General features: G+C 41.6%; 1 protein-coding gene across 1 annotated transcript; it reads right to left on the bottom strand.

The window, feature by feature from the left end:
* Window positions 1-6,612: 6,612 nt before the first annotated feature.
* On the bottom strand, window positions 6,613-13,605 carry LOC132004969 (zinc finger protein 19-like). Its single transcript, XM_059381631.1, is given in 6 exon segments — window positions 6,613-6,800; window positions 6,803-7,301; window positions 8,153-8,166; window positions 9,891-10,003; window positions 10,556-10,695; window positions 13,573-13,605. Coding segments are annotated over 6 exon segments (987 nt in total).
* Window positions 13,606-14,309: the final 704 nt, after the last annotated feature.

Genomic DNA, 14,309 nt, shown 5'->3' with positions numbered 1-14,309 from the left:
AGTGGTAAAGGCACACATATACTAATGTATCCCAGATTTTAATTTTAATTTTTTTAAAGATTATTTATTTATTTATTTGACAGACAGAGATCACAAGTAGGCAGAGAAGCAGGCAGAGAGAGAGGAGGAAGTAGGCTCCCTGCTCAGCAGGGAGCCCAATGAGGGGCTCTATCCCAGGACCCTGAGATTATGACCTCAGCTGAAGGCAGAGGCTTTAACCCACTGAGCCACCCAGGCACCCCCAGATTTTTTTTTAAACCATTTAACTATTTTTTAAAGTTTCTTTTTAAAGGATTTTATTTACTTATTTGACAGAGAGAGATCACAAGTAGGCAAAGAGGCAGGTAGAGAGAGGAAGGAAGCAGGCTCCCTGCTGAGCAGAAAGCCCTATGTGGGGCTCGATCCCAGGACCCTGGGATCATGACCTGAGCCAAAGGCAGAGGCTTTAACTCACTGAGCCATATTTTAATATAACTAGTTTTAGAGTGGTCCACAGATGTCATCACAATGCCAAAGAGATAGATAGGCAAAACAAAACAAAACAAACAAACAAACAAAAAAAACCCCTGTCCTCAGGGGTAAAGATCCAGTCACATTAAGAAAGACCAGGATTGAGAAGGGATACTATTTTAGAACTATTTAGGAAGTGAAAACAGTGGAGACTTTTTTTTAAAGATCAAATAACAGATATGAGGAAAGGGAGCAATCTATTCTAGCCACAAAGTTTGGGTAACGTGGTAGATGAAGGTGTCATTAACTAAGACTCAGTTAATTCAGGAATTCAGGAAGAGGAGCTGGACTCAGGCAGGAAGATTATAGAAATTGGTTCTAGAAATACTGAATACATACACACACACACACGCTTTATTAAAATGTAATTCATATCCCACACTAATGTATACAACTTAGTAGTTTTAGGTATATTAAAAGAATTGCACAACCATCACCACAATCAGTTTTAGAACAGTTTCATCATTCCCAAAAATAAACCCTGTAACCATCAGCACTAGCATTCACTTTCCATCTTCCCTGTGATAGGCAGAGTAATGGTCTCCTCAAACATGTCTAGAACTTGTATGTTAGGTTACATAACAAAGAAACAGTAAGGTTGCAGAGGGAATTAAATTGCTTATCAGCTGATTTGAAAATAAGATTATTCTGGATTATCTAGATGGGCCCAGTATACTCATAAGAGTCCTTAAAAGTGGAGAGATCACTGGAAGAGGTCACTGGAACCACAGAGGTGACAGATTGAGAGAAACTTGTCCCAACATTGCTGGCTTTGAAGCTAGAGGAAAAGAGCCACAAACCAAGAAAAGTGGCCTCTAGAAACTAGAAAAGGCAATAAAATAGTCCTTCCTTAGCCAACACTTGGAATTTAGCCCAGTGAAACACATTTTGGACTTCTGACTTCTAGAACTATAAGATAAATTAATAAACACATAGAGTAAGTGTGTGTTAAGTCACTGTTCATGGTAATTTGTTACAGCAGCAAACAGAAAATTAATACAACCCCCATGTGAAGCTTTCCTCCATTCCCAAACAACTACTGATCTACTTTCAGATCTACAGACTTGCCTATTCTGGGCATTTACTCTATAATGTCCATTAAATCTGGACACGAAACAAAGTTTTTATCATTGGTAATTTTATTAGTCTTTAGAATAATGGAAACCTATGTGTTTACTGAGTGGCAAGACTTGGGAAGAGCTTGATTAATTTGCTTGGGGAAGAAGGTTGCTATACTTTTAATCTGCACAAACTCAACCACAACAACAACAAAAGACTACCCCAATGAGGATAAATGTCTCAATTATCTCTGGTCAATGACTACTCCAAGCAGAGAGATGGTGTGATTTGAATTGTACTCTGAAGTGCTTTGGACAAACTACATATTGTGTCATCTTTCAACCCTGGCCATGAGCATTAGCAGATGTGTCCTACCAAGACTTGAACTTAGGTGCCCTATTTCTCCATGACATTGTATTGATTTTTATGCAAGTCTTTTTTTTTCCTTCAAACTATTTAGTAAATATAGCAAGATTACTGTCACAGGTGAATGGCAGGTGAACAATTACTGTCACAGGTGACTTATGGGGGAGAATTAGAACTTAAGCAGTGTTACTTATTTCCTGCATAGTCACATTTCATGAATCAGAGTGCATACTATTCTTGATAGTTAGAGAGAAATTCAGCAGGATTTTGCAATCTGGGTTTCCCTGTCCAAGACTCTAATCCAATGTCCTTAGGATCATTAGAATGGGGAAAAGCTAGCCACCTGAAATTCTTTTTGCTTAAAAGATGAGTAATTTCCACTCCCAGCTGCCCACATGGTATTCCAGTTGAGTCTTCAGGGTTAATAAATAGCTAACTGGTACTGTTCTATTGTACCACTTACAAGAAAATGTATACTCATACCCAGGTCTATTGTGGTATCTACCATCAAACATAATTATCTTAAAGCCTTGGCCACTCCCCAGATTCCAATAGAGGCCACTTCCTGTCCTGGTCACTTCATGGCCTCAATAACCGGCTCTCCCTCTAACTCCTATGTTATCTAACTTAAATTTAGACTAAGAGCACTGTAAGTCGGGGGACCCAGAATATAGCACAAGATCACGACACATTTGCTGTTATTCCTGACTTTAAAGTGGTGGGGGAAATATCAACTTCTCTCCCAGCTCTCTGAAAAGCCTGGCCACAAATGGATTGAAGTTATAGTGGAACTTAAGTTTCACACACAAAACTTGGCTGCCCCAAAAGGCACTGTTAAAACTCAATGTTTTGTTGCAGTGGCTACAAAGACATAGGATTTGGTATGGATTGTTTCCTTGCAGCTGAAAATATACCGAATGGTGACAGAAAGAATGCCTTCCTTCCAAGATTGGGTACAAGGCAGGTATGTCTGCTCTTACCACTACTATTCAACACTGTACTGGGAGCCCTAACAAGTACAAGGAAGGCCAGAAAAGAAAGGGCATACATATTGGAAAGGAAGAAATAAAACAGTTACTATTTACAAGAGGACATAACTGTCTACCCAGAAAATCCCAGGGCACCAGGGTGGCTCAGTTGGTTAAGAGTCTGCCTTCAGGGGTTTTAGAGGGGAAGGGGGTGGGGGGATGGGTGAGACTCGTGGTGGGTATTGAGGGCACCTACTGCATGGAGTCTTGGGTGTGGTACATAAACAATGAATCTTGTAACACTGAAAAAATAAAAATAAAAATAAACTTAAAAAAGAGTCTGCCTTCGGCTTAGGTCATGATCCCAGGGTCCTGGGGTCGAGTCCCATGTCGGGATCACTGCCAGTGTGGAGTCTGTTTCTCCCTCTCCCTCCACCTGCAGCTCCCCCTGCTTGTGTTCTCTCTCTCTCTCTCTGTCAAAGGAAAGAAAGAAAGAAAGAAAGAAAGAAAGAAAGAAAGAAAGAAAAGGAAAGGAAATGAAATGAAATCCCAAAGAATCTACAAAATTTCCTAGAGCTAACAAGTGAGTTTAGCAAGGTTACAGAATTAAAGTCAAGGTACAAAAAAGAAAAAAATTAATTGTTGGAAACTGAAATTTCTAATAGTAATCTTTTCTATGATACAAATACAATTTTAATAAATTTTCAAAAACAGTACCATTTACAATAGCACAAAATAATCACAAAATATTTAGGTATAAATCTAAAAATATACCCAAGATATGCATGCTGAAAACAACAAAATAGTGACAAATGAAAGAATACCTAATACACAGAGAGATGTGGTATTCATTGACTGAAAAATATTGTTAAGATGTCAATTCTCCCCAATTCATCTATACATTAAAAGCAATCCTATCAAAATCCCAGCAAAACCTTTTGCAGAAGTGAATAAAATGACTCAATTATATGTCAATCATACAATAAAACTAAAAACAACAACAACAACAAGCAGTGGAGACAGGAGGGCAATACTGGGTAATAGTGCGAGGGCTCTTAAGTCAGACTGCCTGGGTTTGAGTCTCTGCTCTTACACTTATTTGCTGTATCTCTGGGCAACCTACTTAACCTCTTTGTTCTTCAATTTCCTAACTGAAACAAGGTAACAGTATCTACTTCAAAGGATGCTGGGAGGATCCTAGTTAATGGGAATTACCTAGCCTAGGAAAGCACACACAATGTACTGGTTATTAGTGTTTATTAAAGAACAGCTATAACAATAAAAGACTAATATTCTGTTGGGGAGGCAACAATTGAAACAAACTTTAACTCAAGTGACTTCAACCATTTCCTTGTTTGAATCGCTTTGGAAATCTCTGCACAATTTTAAGTCCATTACTAAAAGATGACCTCCCAATGTCCTCCCCACTGGGGAAATTGCTGTCAAATAAGGAGTTGATAAAGTTGTCTTCTCAAGGCAAGACTGCAGACAGCAAGGTAATATGGAATTGAGAACTGTCCTGACAAGCAGGCAATAGTACGGGGAGGCACGGAACAAAACAAGGTACAGACTGACATGCATGCAAAGAAGAGGATTTGTTCCTAATTTTACAAAAATATACCTTTATGATCTCTCTAGATTAGGGGACAAAAATTCAATTTTCGTGACTGGGGTCAGGCAGAGTGTTACAAATAGTATCTAGTGGGGAGAGATCAGTGGGTAAGTTAAACATCCTGCAATGTACAGGATAGCATCAACAAAAAATCATCAGGTCCCAAATGCTGACAGTATCAAGTTTGAGGAATCCTCAAAGCTGTAGACGGATAACCAAGACCATTTCCTTGGTTATTAGAGTCCCCTAACCAAATCAAAGGTCAGGGTAGCCATGTTATTCCAGGTATTACAAGGATGAATGTCAAGATTTTGCATGCAAATGTGTAAGTAATAAAAACTCTTCATACAGATTTTGCTGACCAACAGATTTAGGAATGCTAAGGAACATATATTGAAAATATTTTTAAAAATAGGATAGTCTGGGTAAAAGGGAGAGCTAATGATTTGAAATGTCAGGAAGAAATTATAAATTACCAACATTGGTTCAAGAAGAAAAAGTGAAATGGGATCAATGCCATAGAAGGAACTGATAAAGTAATCAAAGATCTCTTGTCCTCTATGCTACCCCCAACTAAAGCGACTGGCCCAGCCGCATGTTTAGGTGGACTTTTCTCCAAATTTCCAGGGAACAGATAATTGCTAGGCTTTTGAAACTGTTCTAATGTACAGAAAAAGAAGAGCCTCCTAGCTATTTCTAGCAATCTCATAAAAGTCAGTTCCCAATCTTGACAAAGATGGAAAAAAATTACAGGGCACTCATACATATGAATATAGATGACAAGATCCTAAATATACTAACAAATACTATCCAGCAAGATATAAAGAAATGTATACTACCATAGCCAACTAGGATTATGAGAATATAAATATGACTAAATATTAGGAAAACACTAGTATAATTAACTATAGATAGGTCAAAAAGGAAACGTCTGGTAAGATCTAAAATAAGATTAAAAATTCAGCATCCACTTCTGTCAGAAACTGAGTAGGAAGTAAACAAGTCTTCCCATTTAATACATACATCTTCCCTACAGAATATTCATTGATAGAATTTAGTTTTTTGTTTGCTTTGTTTTGTTTTTTAAAGATTTTATTTATTTGACAGAGTGAGGGAGCAAGTGAGCGAGAGCGGCAGAGGGAGAGAGAGAAGCAGGCTCCCCACTGAGCAGGGAGCCTGATGTGGGGCTCGATCCGAGGACCCTGAGATCATGAGCCAAAGGCAGATGCTTAACAGATTGAGCCAGCCAGGTGCCCCAAGATTTAGTTTTTGAGTAACTTGAAGGAACACCTGGCTGGCTTATTCAGTAGAACATATGACTTCTTAGCTCATGAGTTCGAGTCCTATTTTGGGCAGGGATCCTACTTAAAACAAAGAAAAGCACTTATAGTAACTTGAAATTTTCATTTCAGTGCTTAAATTGCTGTAACTTCCATTCATTTGGGATACCTGAATGTTAACATGCCTTAACTGAGAGTTAATGGCTTTCCCACATTCATACTAGAGTGCCTCTGCACAAATCATCAAAATCACAGCTACAGTGTTGCCAACATACCATACGTATGAAAGGTTTCTGCATACCATGGACTTAGTGACACCAAATTAAGTTTATGTTAACTCTGAAGGCTTTGAAACATGTGAGACATTGAAATGGATCAGTATCACCAAGGAAAGAAAACCCAACTCAAAATTACCTAAGCAAAAACCTGAAATTTGTTGATTCATGTCACTGAAACACCCAGAGGTAGATCTGGTTCTCTGCATTTCTCTCTTATATGCAGGGCTAGCCTCTTCTCACCCTTCATGATGGATCAAGGCTAACACTAGAGTCCAGTAGAATGAAATGTTGCTTCCTGGTAGGTTCAGCACCTGATTAGATGGGCCTCATCACCTGAACCCAACACTGTGGCAGGGGAAGGAACAGTAGAGATGGGTTAGACTAGGCCACACGTTGCGCCCCTGCAGTGGGGTAGCAAGCCCCACCTACATACCACATCAACTGCTGAGTGAGAGCTGAGTGGCTTTCCAAAAAAAAAGCAGAAGGGTAATTACCATGAAAAGGGGGTAAAAAATGCTGGGAGACCAAAGGAACCGAGGTCAGGACAGGTCTCTCTCTAGGGTGAGCATACATGATGATGTAGCGGAGGAAGTTCCAACGGTTTTCCCACATTTGAGACACTCATATGGTTTCTCTCCACTGTGGATCCTCTGATGCCTACTTAGTATTGACTTAACAGTGAAAGCTTTTCCATACTCATTAAATTCATAAAGTTTCTCCCACTCTAGTGTATAACCAACTCAGAACTACTGAGGAAGCCATTTCCATACCCCTGGCAGACACTGGGCCTGTCTCCACTGTGGATTCTCTGATGCCTGATCAGATCTGTACTATTATTAAAGGCTCGCCCACATTCCTCACACTGATAGGGTTTTTCTCCAATATGGATTCTCTGGTTCCGAATTAATGAAGAATTGCCATTAAAGGATTTCCCACCATCATTACACTCAAAGGGTTTCTTCCCAGTGTGGATTCTCTGGTGTCTAACGTAGTAAGAAGAAAAGCATCTCCCACACTCCTCACATCTGAAGTGTTTCCTTGAAGAGACGATACTCTCATCCTTTCTTCTAGTATGTTTCACTGTGGGGATTTCCTGGTATTTCTCTGGTTCACATGTCTCTGGAAAGTCACTTTCCAGAGAAACACTCTGTGGCAGCCCATGTGATATCATCACACCTCTTTCTTCAGAAATTCCCTGAGTTGATGTGGACTCACTGTCAATGTTGGTCTCGGCAACATTCCAGACATGAGAAATGGAAGACATATGCCACCTGAGAATTATTCTGGAAACAATAGAGCACTAAAGTTATAGAGCCTTTGGAGATTATAATCCCAACCTCCATGTAGCCTGCCAGAAATAGAAACCTATTAAACTGGAAGAGCCAAATAGCACATAAGCAGAAAATAGTAGCTGTGGAAGAGGAGATGAGATTTTGAGTTTGTCCCTGTATGTCCCCAATAACTTGTGACTTCATAGTAAGTAAATGCTTGAAAATGCTCACAGAGGAAGAAACACAGAATCTAAGAGCAAGAAGCAACACCTGGTGAGCTACAAGGGTTGAGCATATGCCATCTAACGGTTAGAAATGGCTGAGTACATGCTGTTGTGGGACTTGTGGGACCGCTCAACCACTTAGAAAGGGGAGAACATGGTTTGCTTTAAGGCCCAGGAGACCGCACAGTGCCCTTCTTTGTATCCTGAACAAAAATGTCCCCAGCATTACCAAATGTCCCCTGGGGGAACAAAAGTGGCTGGCCCTAGTGAAAACCACGGATCTGGAGGACTCTCACATATACAGGGTGATCATAAAGTCTGGAAGCAGATGCATTTTTTAATAGATTAAAATGTCTTTGACACCATTATGTATGCCTGCCTAGCTTTCCAGACTTTGACACCCTGTATAATCCCAGCCTTGACCTTGTCCCAACATCACAGTTGCATTCTCAAGAGCCTGCTATACCCAGGGAGCTGTATGTTCCAGAGAAACTCAAATTTCATGGCATAATACTACTGTGCTTATCACCATATCAAGACTCATTTATGTTTACTGGTAAGCTTTACCAGTGCTACCCTGACACCTCTACAATCCTGTCTATCCCTGCATCACCCTGTCCCTACCCTTATGCAGGCCTCTGAAGTTACTAACTGCAATACAGTAACAATGTAACAGGATTTTATACCTTAATTTCCCCCACAGTCCAATCAAATTATATATGATGTCCAGCTAATATTTTTAAAACATAGCAATCATGGGCTTATGTCATATGCTGCTAGTGGCAAGGTCACTGTGGCAGGGGTCCCTATTCCTGCTCCATGTTGTTTTGCCAGCTCTCTCATTTCCTATTTCCACGCAATAAGTTCCCTAGGACAGAAGTCTTCAGAAGTGTATGGTTATCTTCCATAACCTCTATGTTCTAGGCTTTTCTAGACACACCTACGATATTTATGCATGGTTGGCTAAATAAGAGGGCTTAAGGATATGCTCTGTAGTAGAGCAGGGCTGTTTAAAAGAAATATAATGTGAGCCATAAACAAAAGCTACATATGTAATTTTGTTTTTATGGGAGCCACATTAAAAAAGTAAAAAGAAAATGGTAAAACTAATTTTAATAATGTATTTTATTTAACCCAATAAATCTAAAACATTATTTCAACATGAAGTCAACATAAAAATTATCAATGAGATCATTTACACTTTTTTTTTTTTACTAAGCCTTCAAAATCTGGTATTTTATACTTAAAGGACATTTCAATTTGAATTAGCCCCCCCTTAAAGTGCTTAAGAGTTTAGTAAGCACACAGGACCAGTGGCCACCATGTCAACTGCACAGAAGTAGATAAAAGGAAGTCCTGCTTAGGCTTTCAGTCCTAAGCCTATGTTCCTGAACACTTACTTAAAAAGACAGAACAATGAAGGCTCACAGGTTGGCCCCAGAAATGTCCATTTTAAACAGATTTTTATTTATTTATTTGACAGAGAGATCACAGGTAGGCAGAGAGGCAGGCAGCGAGAGAGAGACAGAGAGAGGAGGAAGCAGGCTCCCAGCGGAGCAGAGAGCCCGATGCGGGACTTGATCCCAGGACCCGGAGATCATGACCCGAGCCGAAGGCAGAGGCTTAACCCAGAGCCACCCAGGCACCCAAAATGTCCATTTTAAAATACACTCCCCAGGTAATTCTCCTGCACATCAAATTATGACGCTCTTCACAATTATATGGTGACATACGTGATCAAAGTGTAGTGATATCTCACTGTGGTTTTAAATGGTATTTCCCTGATGGCTAATGATGTCAAGCATGCTTTCATTTGTGTTCCCTTTGGGTGAAATGTCTTTTCATACCTTTCGCACATTTCCTAACCAGGTTGTTTATTTGTTTTTGTTGCTGAGATTTCAGAGTTGTTTATATATTCCAGACACTAATCCTTTTCCAGATATTATATTATGCCAGGAATTATACTGGATCTTATATTCCTTTCCTCCAGCCAGATTATCTTCCCCCACCCCATCTGCAATGTGTTCTTATCTGCTGCATGCAAATCATGTGGCCTGCCATTGAAGAAGTGTCACCTGATACTCGAGGTGGGAATTCATCTAACCCTTCCTGCCTGTCCCATAGCCTGCTGCATATATACCAACAGTACTTAAAAGTACTTAACTCTTTTTTAGCTTTCTAACTCTGAAACCGTAACTGGTATCCTCCAGAGCTTCTCAAACAAGGAAGTGCTATTTTAGGACACAGCAAGTGCTCAAAAACTGGCAAAACACGCATCTAACAAAGGACTATGGTTGATGGTTCTAAACCTACCTCACCTACCTTTAGAGACATCACTGGTACCCTCTGCAGGGGGATCGTCCTGTGGCTCCAGACCCCAAGGCAAGTCCCCTCCTTCCAGAAGTGAGATCAGGGCAAGTCTGCAAACTGGGTATCTGAAAAGGAAGCAGAAAATGGCACTGGAAAAGAGTCTCATGTTAGTGTTCTTGAGATACCACATAAAGCTGTGTATGCAGTCAGAGGAGGAAACCCCAAAGCAGCTCAGTAAGGATAAGGCCCACAGAAGTGGGCTGGAAAATGGGGAACCCAAGATTTTTGATCAAAAGGAAACCGAGTATTTGTGACCTCTTTATGAAAGATCACTTAAAGTTTGTCAGTGAAATCCTGTGAGACACATGCAAGCAAAGAAAAGCAATGAGGGAAGTCTTCTTTAGACCACTGGGAGAGTTGAAGGCACTACCTTCAACAGAAGATACTTCTTTCCCATGGTGCCCTGCACAGAACTCCTATGGTGGGAAGTGTTCTCACCAGAGAATGGCCAATCCACATTAGACCCAAACTAACCTCAGACTTCTCCCTCCATCCCTGCCTGACATCTTCTGAGGCTGAGGGTGTAGCAGTTTTTGCCCCTGGAAATATGTAAAAGGTTATGAGATTCACACCACAATCCACCCTACCCTTGTCCTAGGCATCTGAGTCCCAAAGGCGAAGTAGCCTTACCCAGGGAAGTCAAGTTCCCATAATTTGTCAGCATCACCTCCCTGTACAGGTCTCTCTGTGCAGGAGAAAGGCCAGCCCATTCTGTCCGAGTGAAGTAGACAGCCGCATCCTTGAAAGTCACTGCCTCCTAAAACAAGAGATTCCTACTGCCCCAGAGCCAATCATCTGGCTCAGAGCCAGAGTGTGGAGAACAGGGGACATTGTGAGGTTCTGAGGGACAGTCCCATGATGGATAGAAAATGAAAAGTAAAAGGACATGGCGCTGAATGCTAATGAATGACCACAATTACAATAAGCAACTCTGAGACTCCCTTCACTGTCAGAGAAGCTTCTAATTACGCATGAGACTTACTATTATAAGAGGCAATGTCACAATATAGAAAACTGGAAGCGAGAAAATCTTTCCCAAATTCGCCTCCCTGAAGTAAACCCTCTTCATTTTTGCACCTGCCCTTCTGGTCTTTCAGACACTCTATGAACAGATGATTGGCCTCCAACTATACTTCTCATGGGTGACATCCCAGGGATGTCTCTGCTGCCGTCCCCACTTTCCTGATCAGAGTCCAGCCTACCCATCCTGCTCCCTGCACTTACACCGAGCCCTGCTATATGTCCACATCTACCTGCCTACCCCAATCCCTACAGCCACCTACTGAGAATAGTCATGGTTTGTCCAAAGGGGCCCCACCCTCTGAAGCCCTCACCTGATACAGAACCCTGTTGTGCCATCCACCCTTCCACCCTCACAAAAGGGGGCTATGCTGCCTCTGCCTGAGCCCCTCCCTCAGAAAGAACTCTGGTATTGGGAGCGCCTCTTTAACTCCAGGCAGTCCTCCTAGGACAAAATGCTTCCTGATTCTAACTGCTGCTGGGTGGCTCCTTGGCTGTTTCTACACCTCTTGGATAAGCTGTCCTCTGCCAATCAAACAGCCTGCCAGCCCAAACTCTTCTTTCCCAGACAGCACAATGATGTGGTCCTTCTTGTCTCCTTGGTGCCTTCCCCATGTGAACATGATCCTCACTCCAAGGTCTCATGTGGTCCTGGCATCAGTCACATGCCTGCCTCAGATGTCAATGACCCACCCATGCCAGTTATAATTCTCACATGTCCAATTCTGAACCCTCACTCTCCCTTAAAGTGCTTCTAATCCTGCTCAGTACAAGGAAAAACAAATGGTAAGTGCTCAGTCTGATGCTGGTCATTATTTTGGTTCCCAGTCTCAGCCAGTAGCAACACTTTCAACCTGGTTCCCCTGGATGGGAACCTGAGAATCATTCTCAACTATCTCCCTAGTCATTGCGTAGTTCTGGCAAGCAATCAGTAATCAAATCCTGCCAATTCTCTCTCATAAATATTTCTTGAATCTGACTCCTATGCAACATCATGAGTCACCACATAACTCAACTGTCCTTTGGACCATGGCGACTTGCGATCCCTGACTCCAGGCTTATTCTCCAAGTCTACCTTTGTCCAGCACATAGAAAGAGCTTTATAAAATGCGAATCTGACCTCAAATCTGTGAGCTAATGCACTTAGATGGATCACCATACAGCAACAAACTCAAATTCAAGAACCTGAGCCTGAGTTTTAAAGGCAATAAATGTTAGAGGACAGGATGGCCCAAGATTGAAGACAAATGAAATTACTGAGAGGCTCTGCTGACAATATCCAGGAAAGGGATGATAAAATTAGGAAAGCCAGGGGCTCCTGGGTGGCTCAGTCAGTTAAATGTCAGCCTTCAGCTCAGGTCATGATCAGGGTCCTGGGACTGAGCCCTGTGTCAGGTTCCTCCCTCAGCAGGCAATCTATTTGTCCCTCTCCCTCTCTTTCTGCCCCTCCCCCCACTCATGCTTTCTCTACCTCTCTAAAAAATAAATAAATAAAATCTTCAAAAAAAAAATCAGGAAAGCTAAAGAAGGGACAAATGGGTGCTGAGATAGGAACAAAAGAACCTGGATTGAATGAATAAGGTGACAAAGGAGAGTGAAGAGTCAATGATAAAAATCTGAAAACAGTGACCACGGATAGTGGCATGGGGAAACTAGCAATTATCAGGAAGTGCAGGAGAAGTGGGAGGTACAAGGGGTACAATAAACTGATGCATTGAGATCATGCTTCCAGGCAAAGCCATACTAATGGAAAGGAACCCAGATAATGGATGATCTGGGAATGGTACTAGAGATAGGATCATGGATGACGAGATGCAACATGAAGAAGCCTGAAGAAGACTGAGCCCAAAAGCAGCACTCAACAACCCAGCAAACTGCAGAGCTGAAAGGCACCTGGCAGAATCTTTCTCCTAACCCGGAACGAGCAGCACTGTTGCCATCTGACGGATGAGGTCAGCGGAGGCACAAAGAGGTTAGGTGACTAGCTCAAAGTCACAGTGCCCCTGAGGACTGATGGGGATCTCCTCTGAAATTAAATTTCCTGTCACCTAGTACCACATTTCATATTGCAGCATGCTGCTGGCCTCAACCAGAAGTACTGACTCTCAAGACAGACATTCATGTGCCCTTCCTGGAACCAATTCTTTCCTCACTGATCCCAAGCCTCTAACTTTGCTCTCTTTTTGGAGGACAAATGCTATGGGCTCCCTTTTTCTTTTGTTTCTCCTACCATCCCTCTGATCCCACCTCCCAAGAATCCTGCCACCTTGTTGATCTTGAACACTCCTATTGAACACTGGATACCTCCACCACCAGTCTAAGTCTCTTATCTCATGGAGCCCTGTGTCAGGGCTGAATGTGGGAGCTCTCCAGCTCAGCAGAGATCCTCAAAGGCTGTACTTCTGATTCCTCACTCTCTCTAGCCATCTCCAGCCATTGTTTCCTGGACGCTGGGGTCTCTGGCTGCTCAATCTGTCACTGTCCAGTCACGCTGTGGGGATGAAGCGGGGTCTTCCTGCTGCTTTGGTTCTAACACTTTTGCCCACATCATTCCTCTTATTTCCCATTTCCTCAAATAAGATTTCTTGATGGATCTGAGGGAGTCACAGCTCACCTGGTGCCAGGCATTCAGGGGCATGGCTGCCATCACCTTGGCTCCCTCTCAATGAAGGGCAGGGGCTGAGGGAAGAAGCAAAGAGAACCAAGAGTGAGCCTGGCTCAGTCAGTGACCTTCCTTTAAACGTGCAAACCTGTACTAGCTGCTAATAACAACTGACATTCTCTCTAGGCCTGCAGTGTGCCAGCTTCAGAACTCAATACTTTATATTCATTATAATACTAGTGGATATGTAAAACCATTGTTTTCATTTTACCAAAACAAGGAAAGGAGACTTAGAAAGTTTAAGTAATTAATTTAGGCCACAAGAGCTGTATTCATAACCACTATGTAGTGCTATCTCTCCTCGGTAAAAACAATACAGCAGGGCAAAAATATAAATAAACAAAAGCAAAACAAAGCAAACATTTAAGAAAAGAACCCAGGGAATCCATGTGAGAAACTGGCAACAGAAGTTGCTTCTGGTGCAGGAAGACTGGGAAATTGGAATCCAGGACAGAAAACAGACTTTCTTTTCACTCCATACCTTGTGAACTGTTCAAATTTTTAGGATGTACCTTAGCACATTTTTAAATATAACGGCTTGTTTAAAAATCTTTAAAAAAAAAAAAAACCCAGGAGTAAACTTAGTAGGAAATATAACAAATTTATGTAAAGAAAATTACATAAAATATTATTGACAAACATAAATGAAAAGGTAAAACATGTTCCTGGATTGAAACAATCAATGTTAA

This window comes from Mustela nigripes, chromosome 17, assembly GCF_022355385.1.
Source record: "Mustela nigripes isolate SB6536 chromosome 17, MUSNIG.SB6536, whole genome shotgun sequence".
Classification (NCBI taxonomy): domain Eukaryota; kingdom Metazoa; phylum Chordata; class Mammalia; order Carnivora; family Mustelidae; genus Mustela; species Mustela nigripes.
Note: the sequence above shows the minus strand (reverse complement) of the source record. Positions and strands in the feature narration are given on the sequence as shown.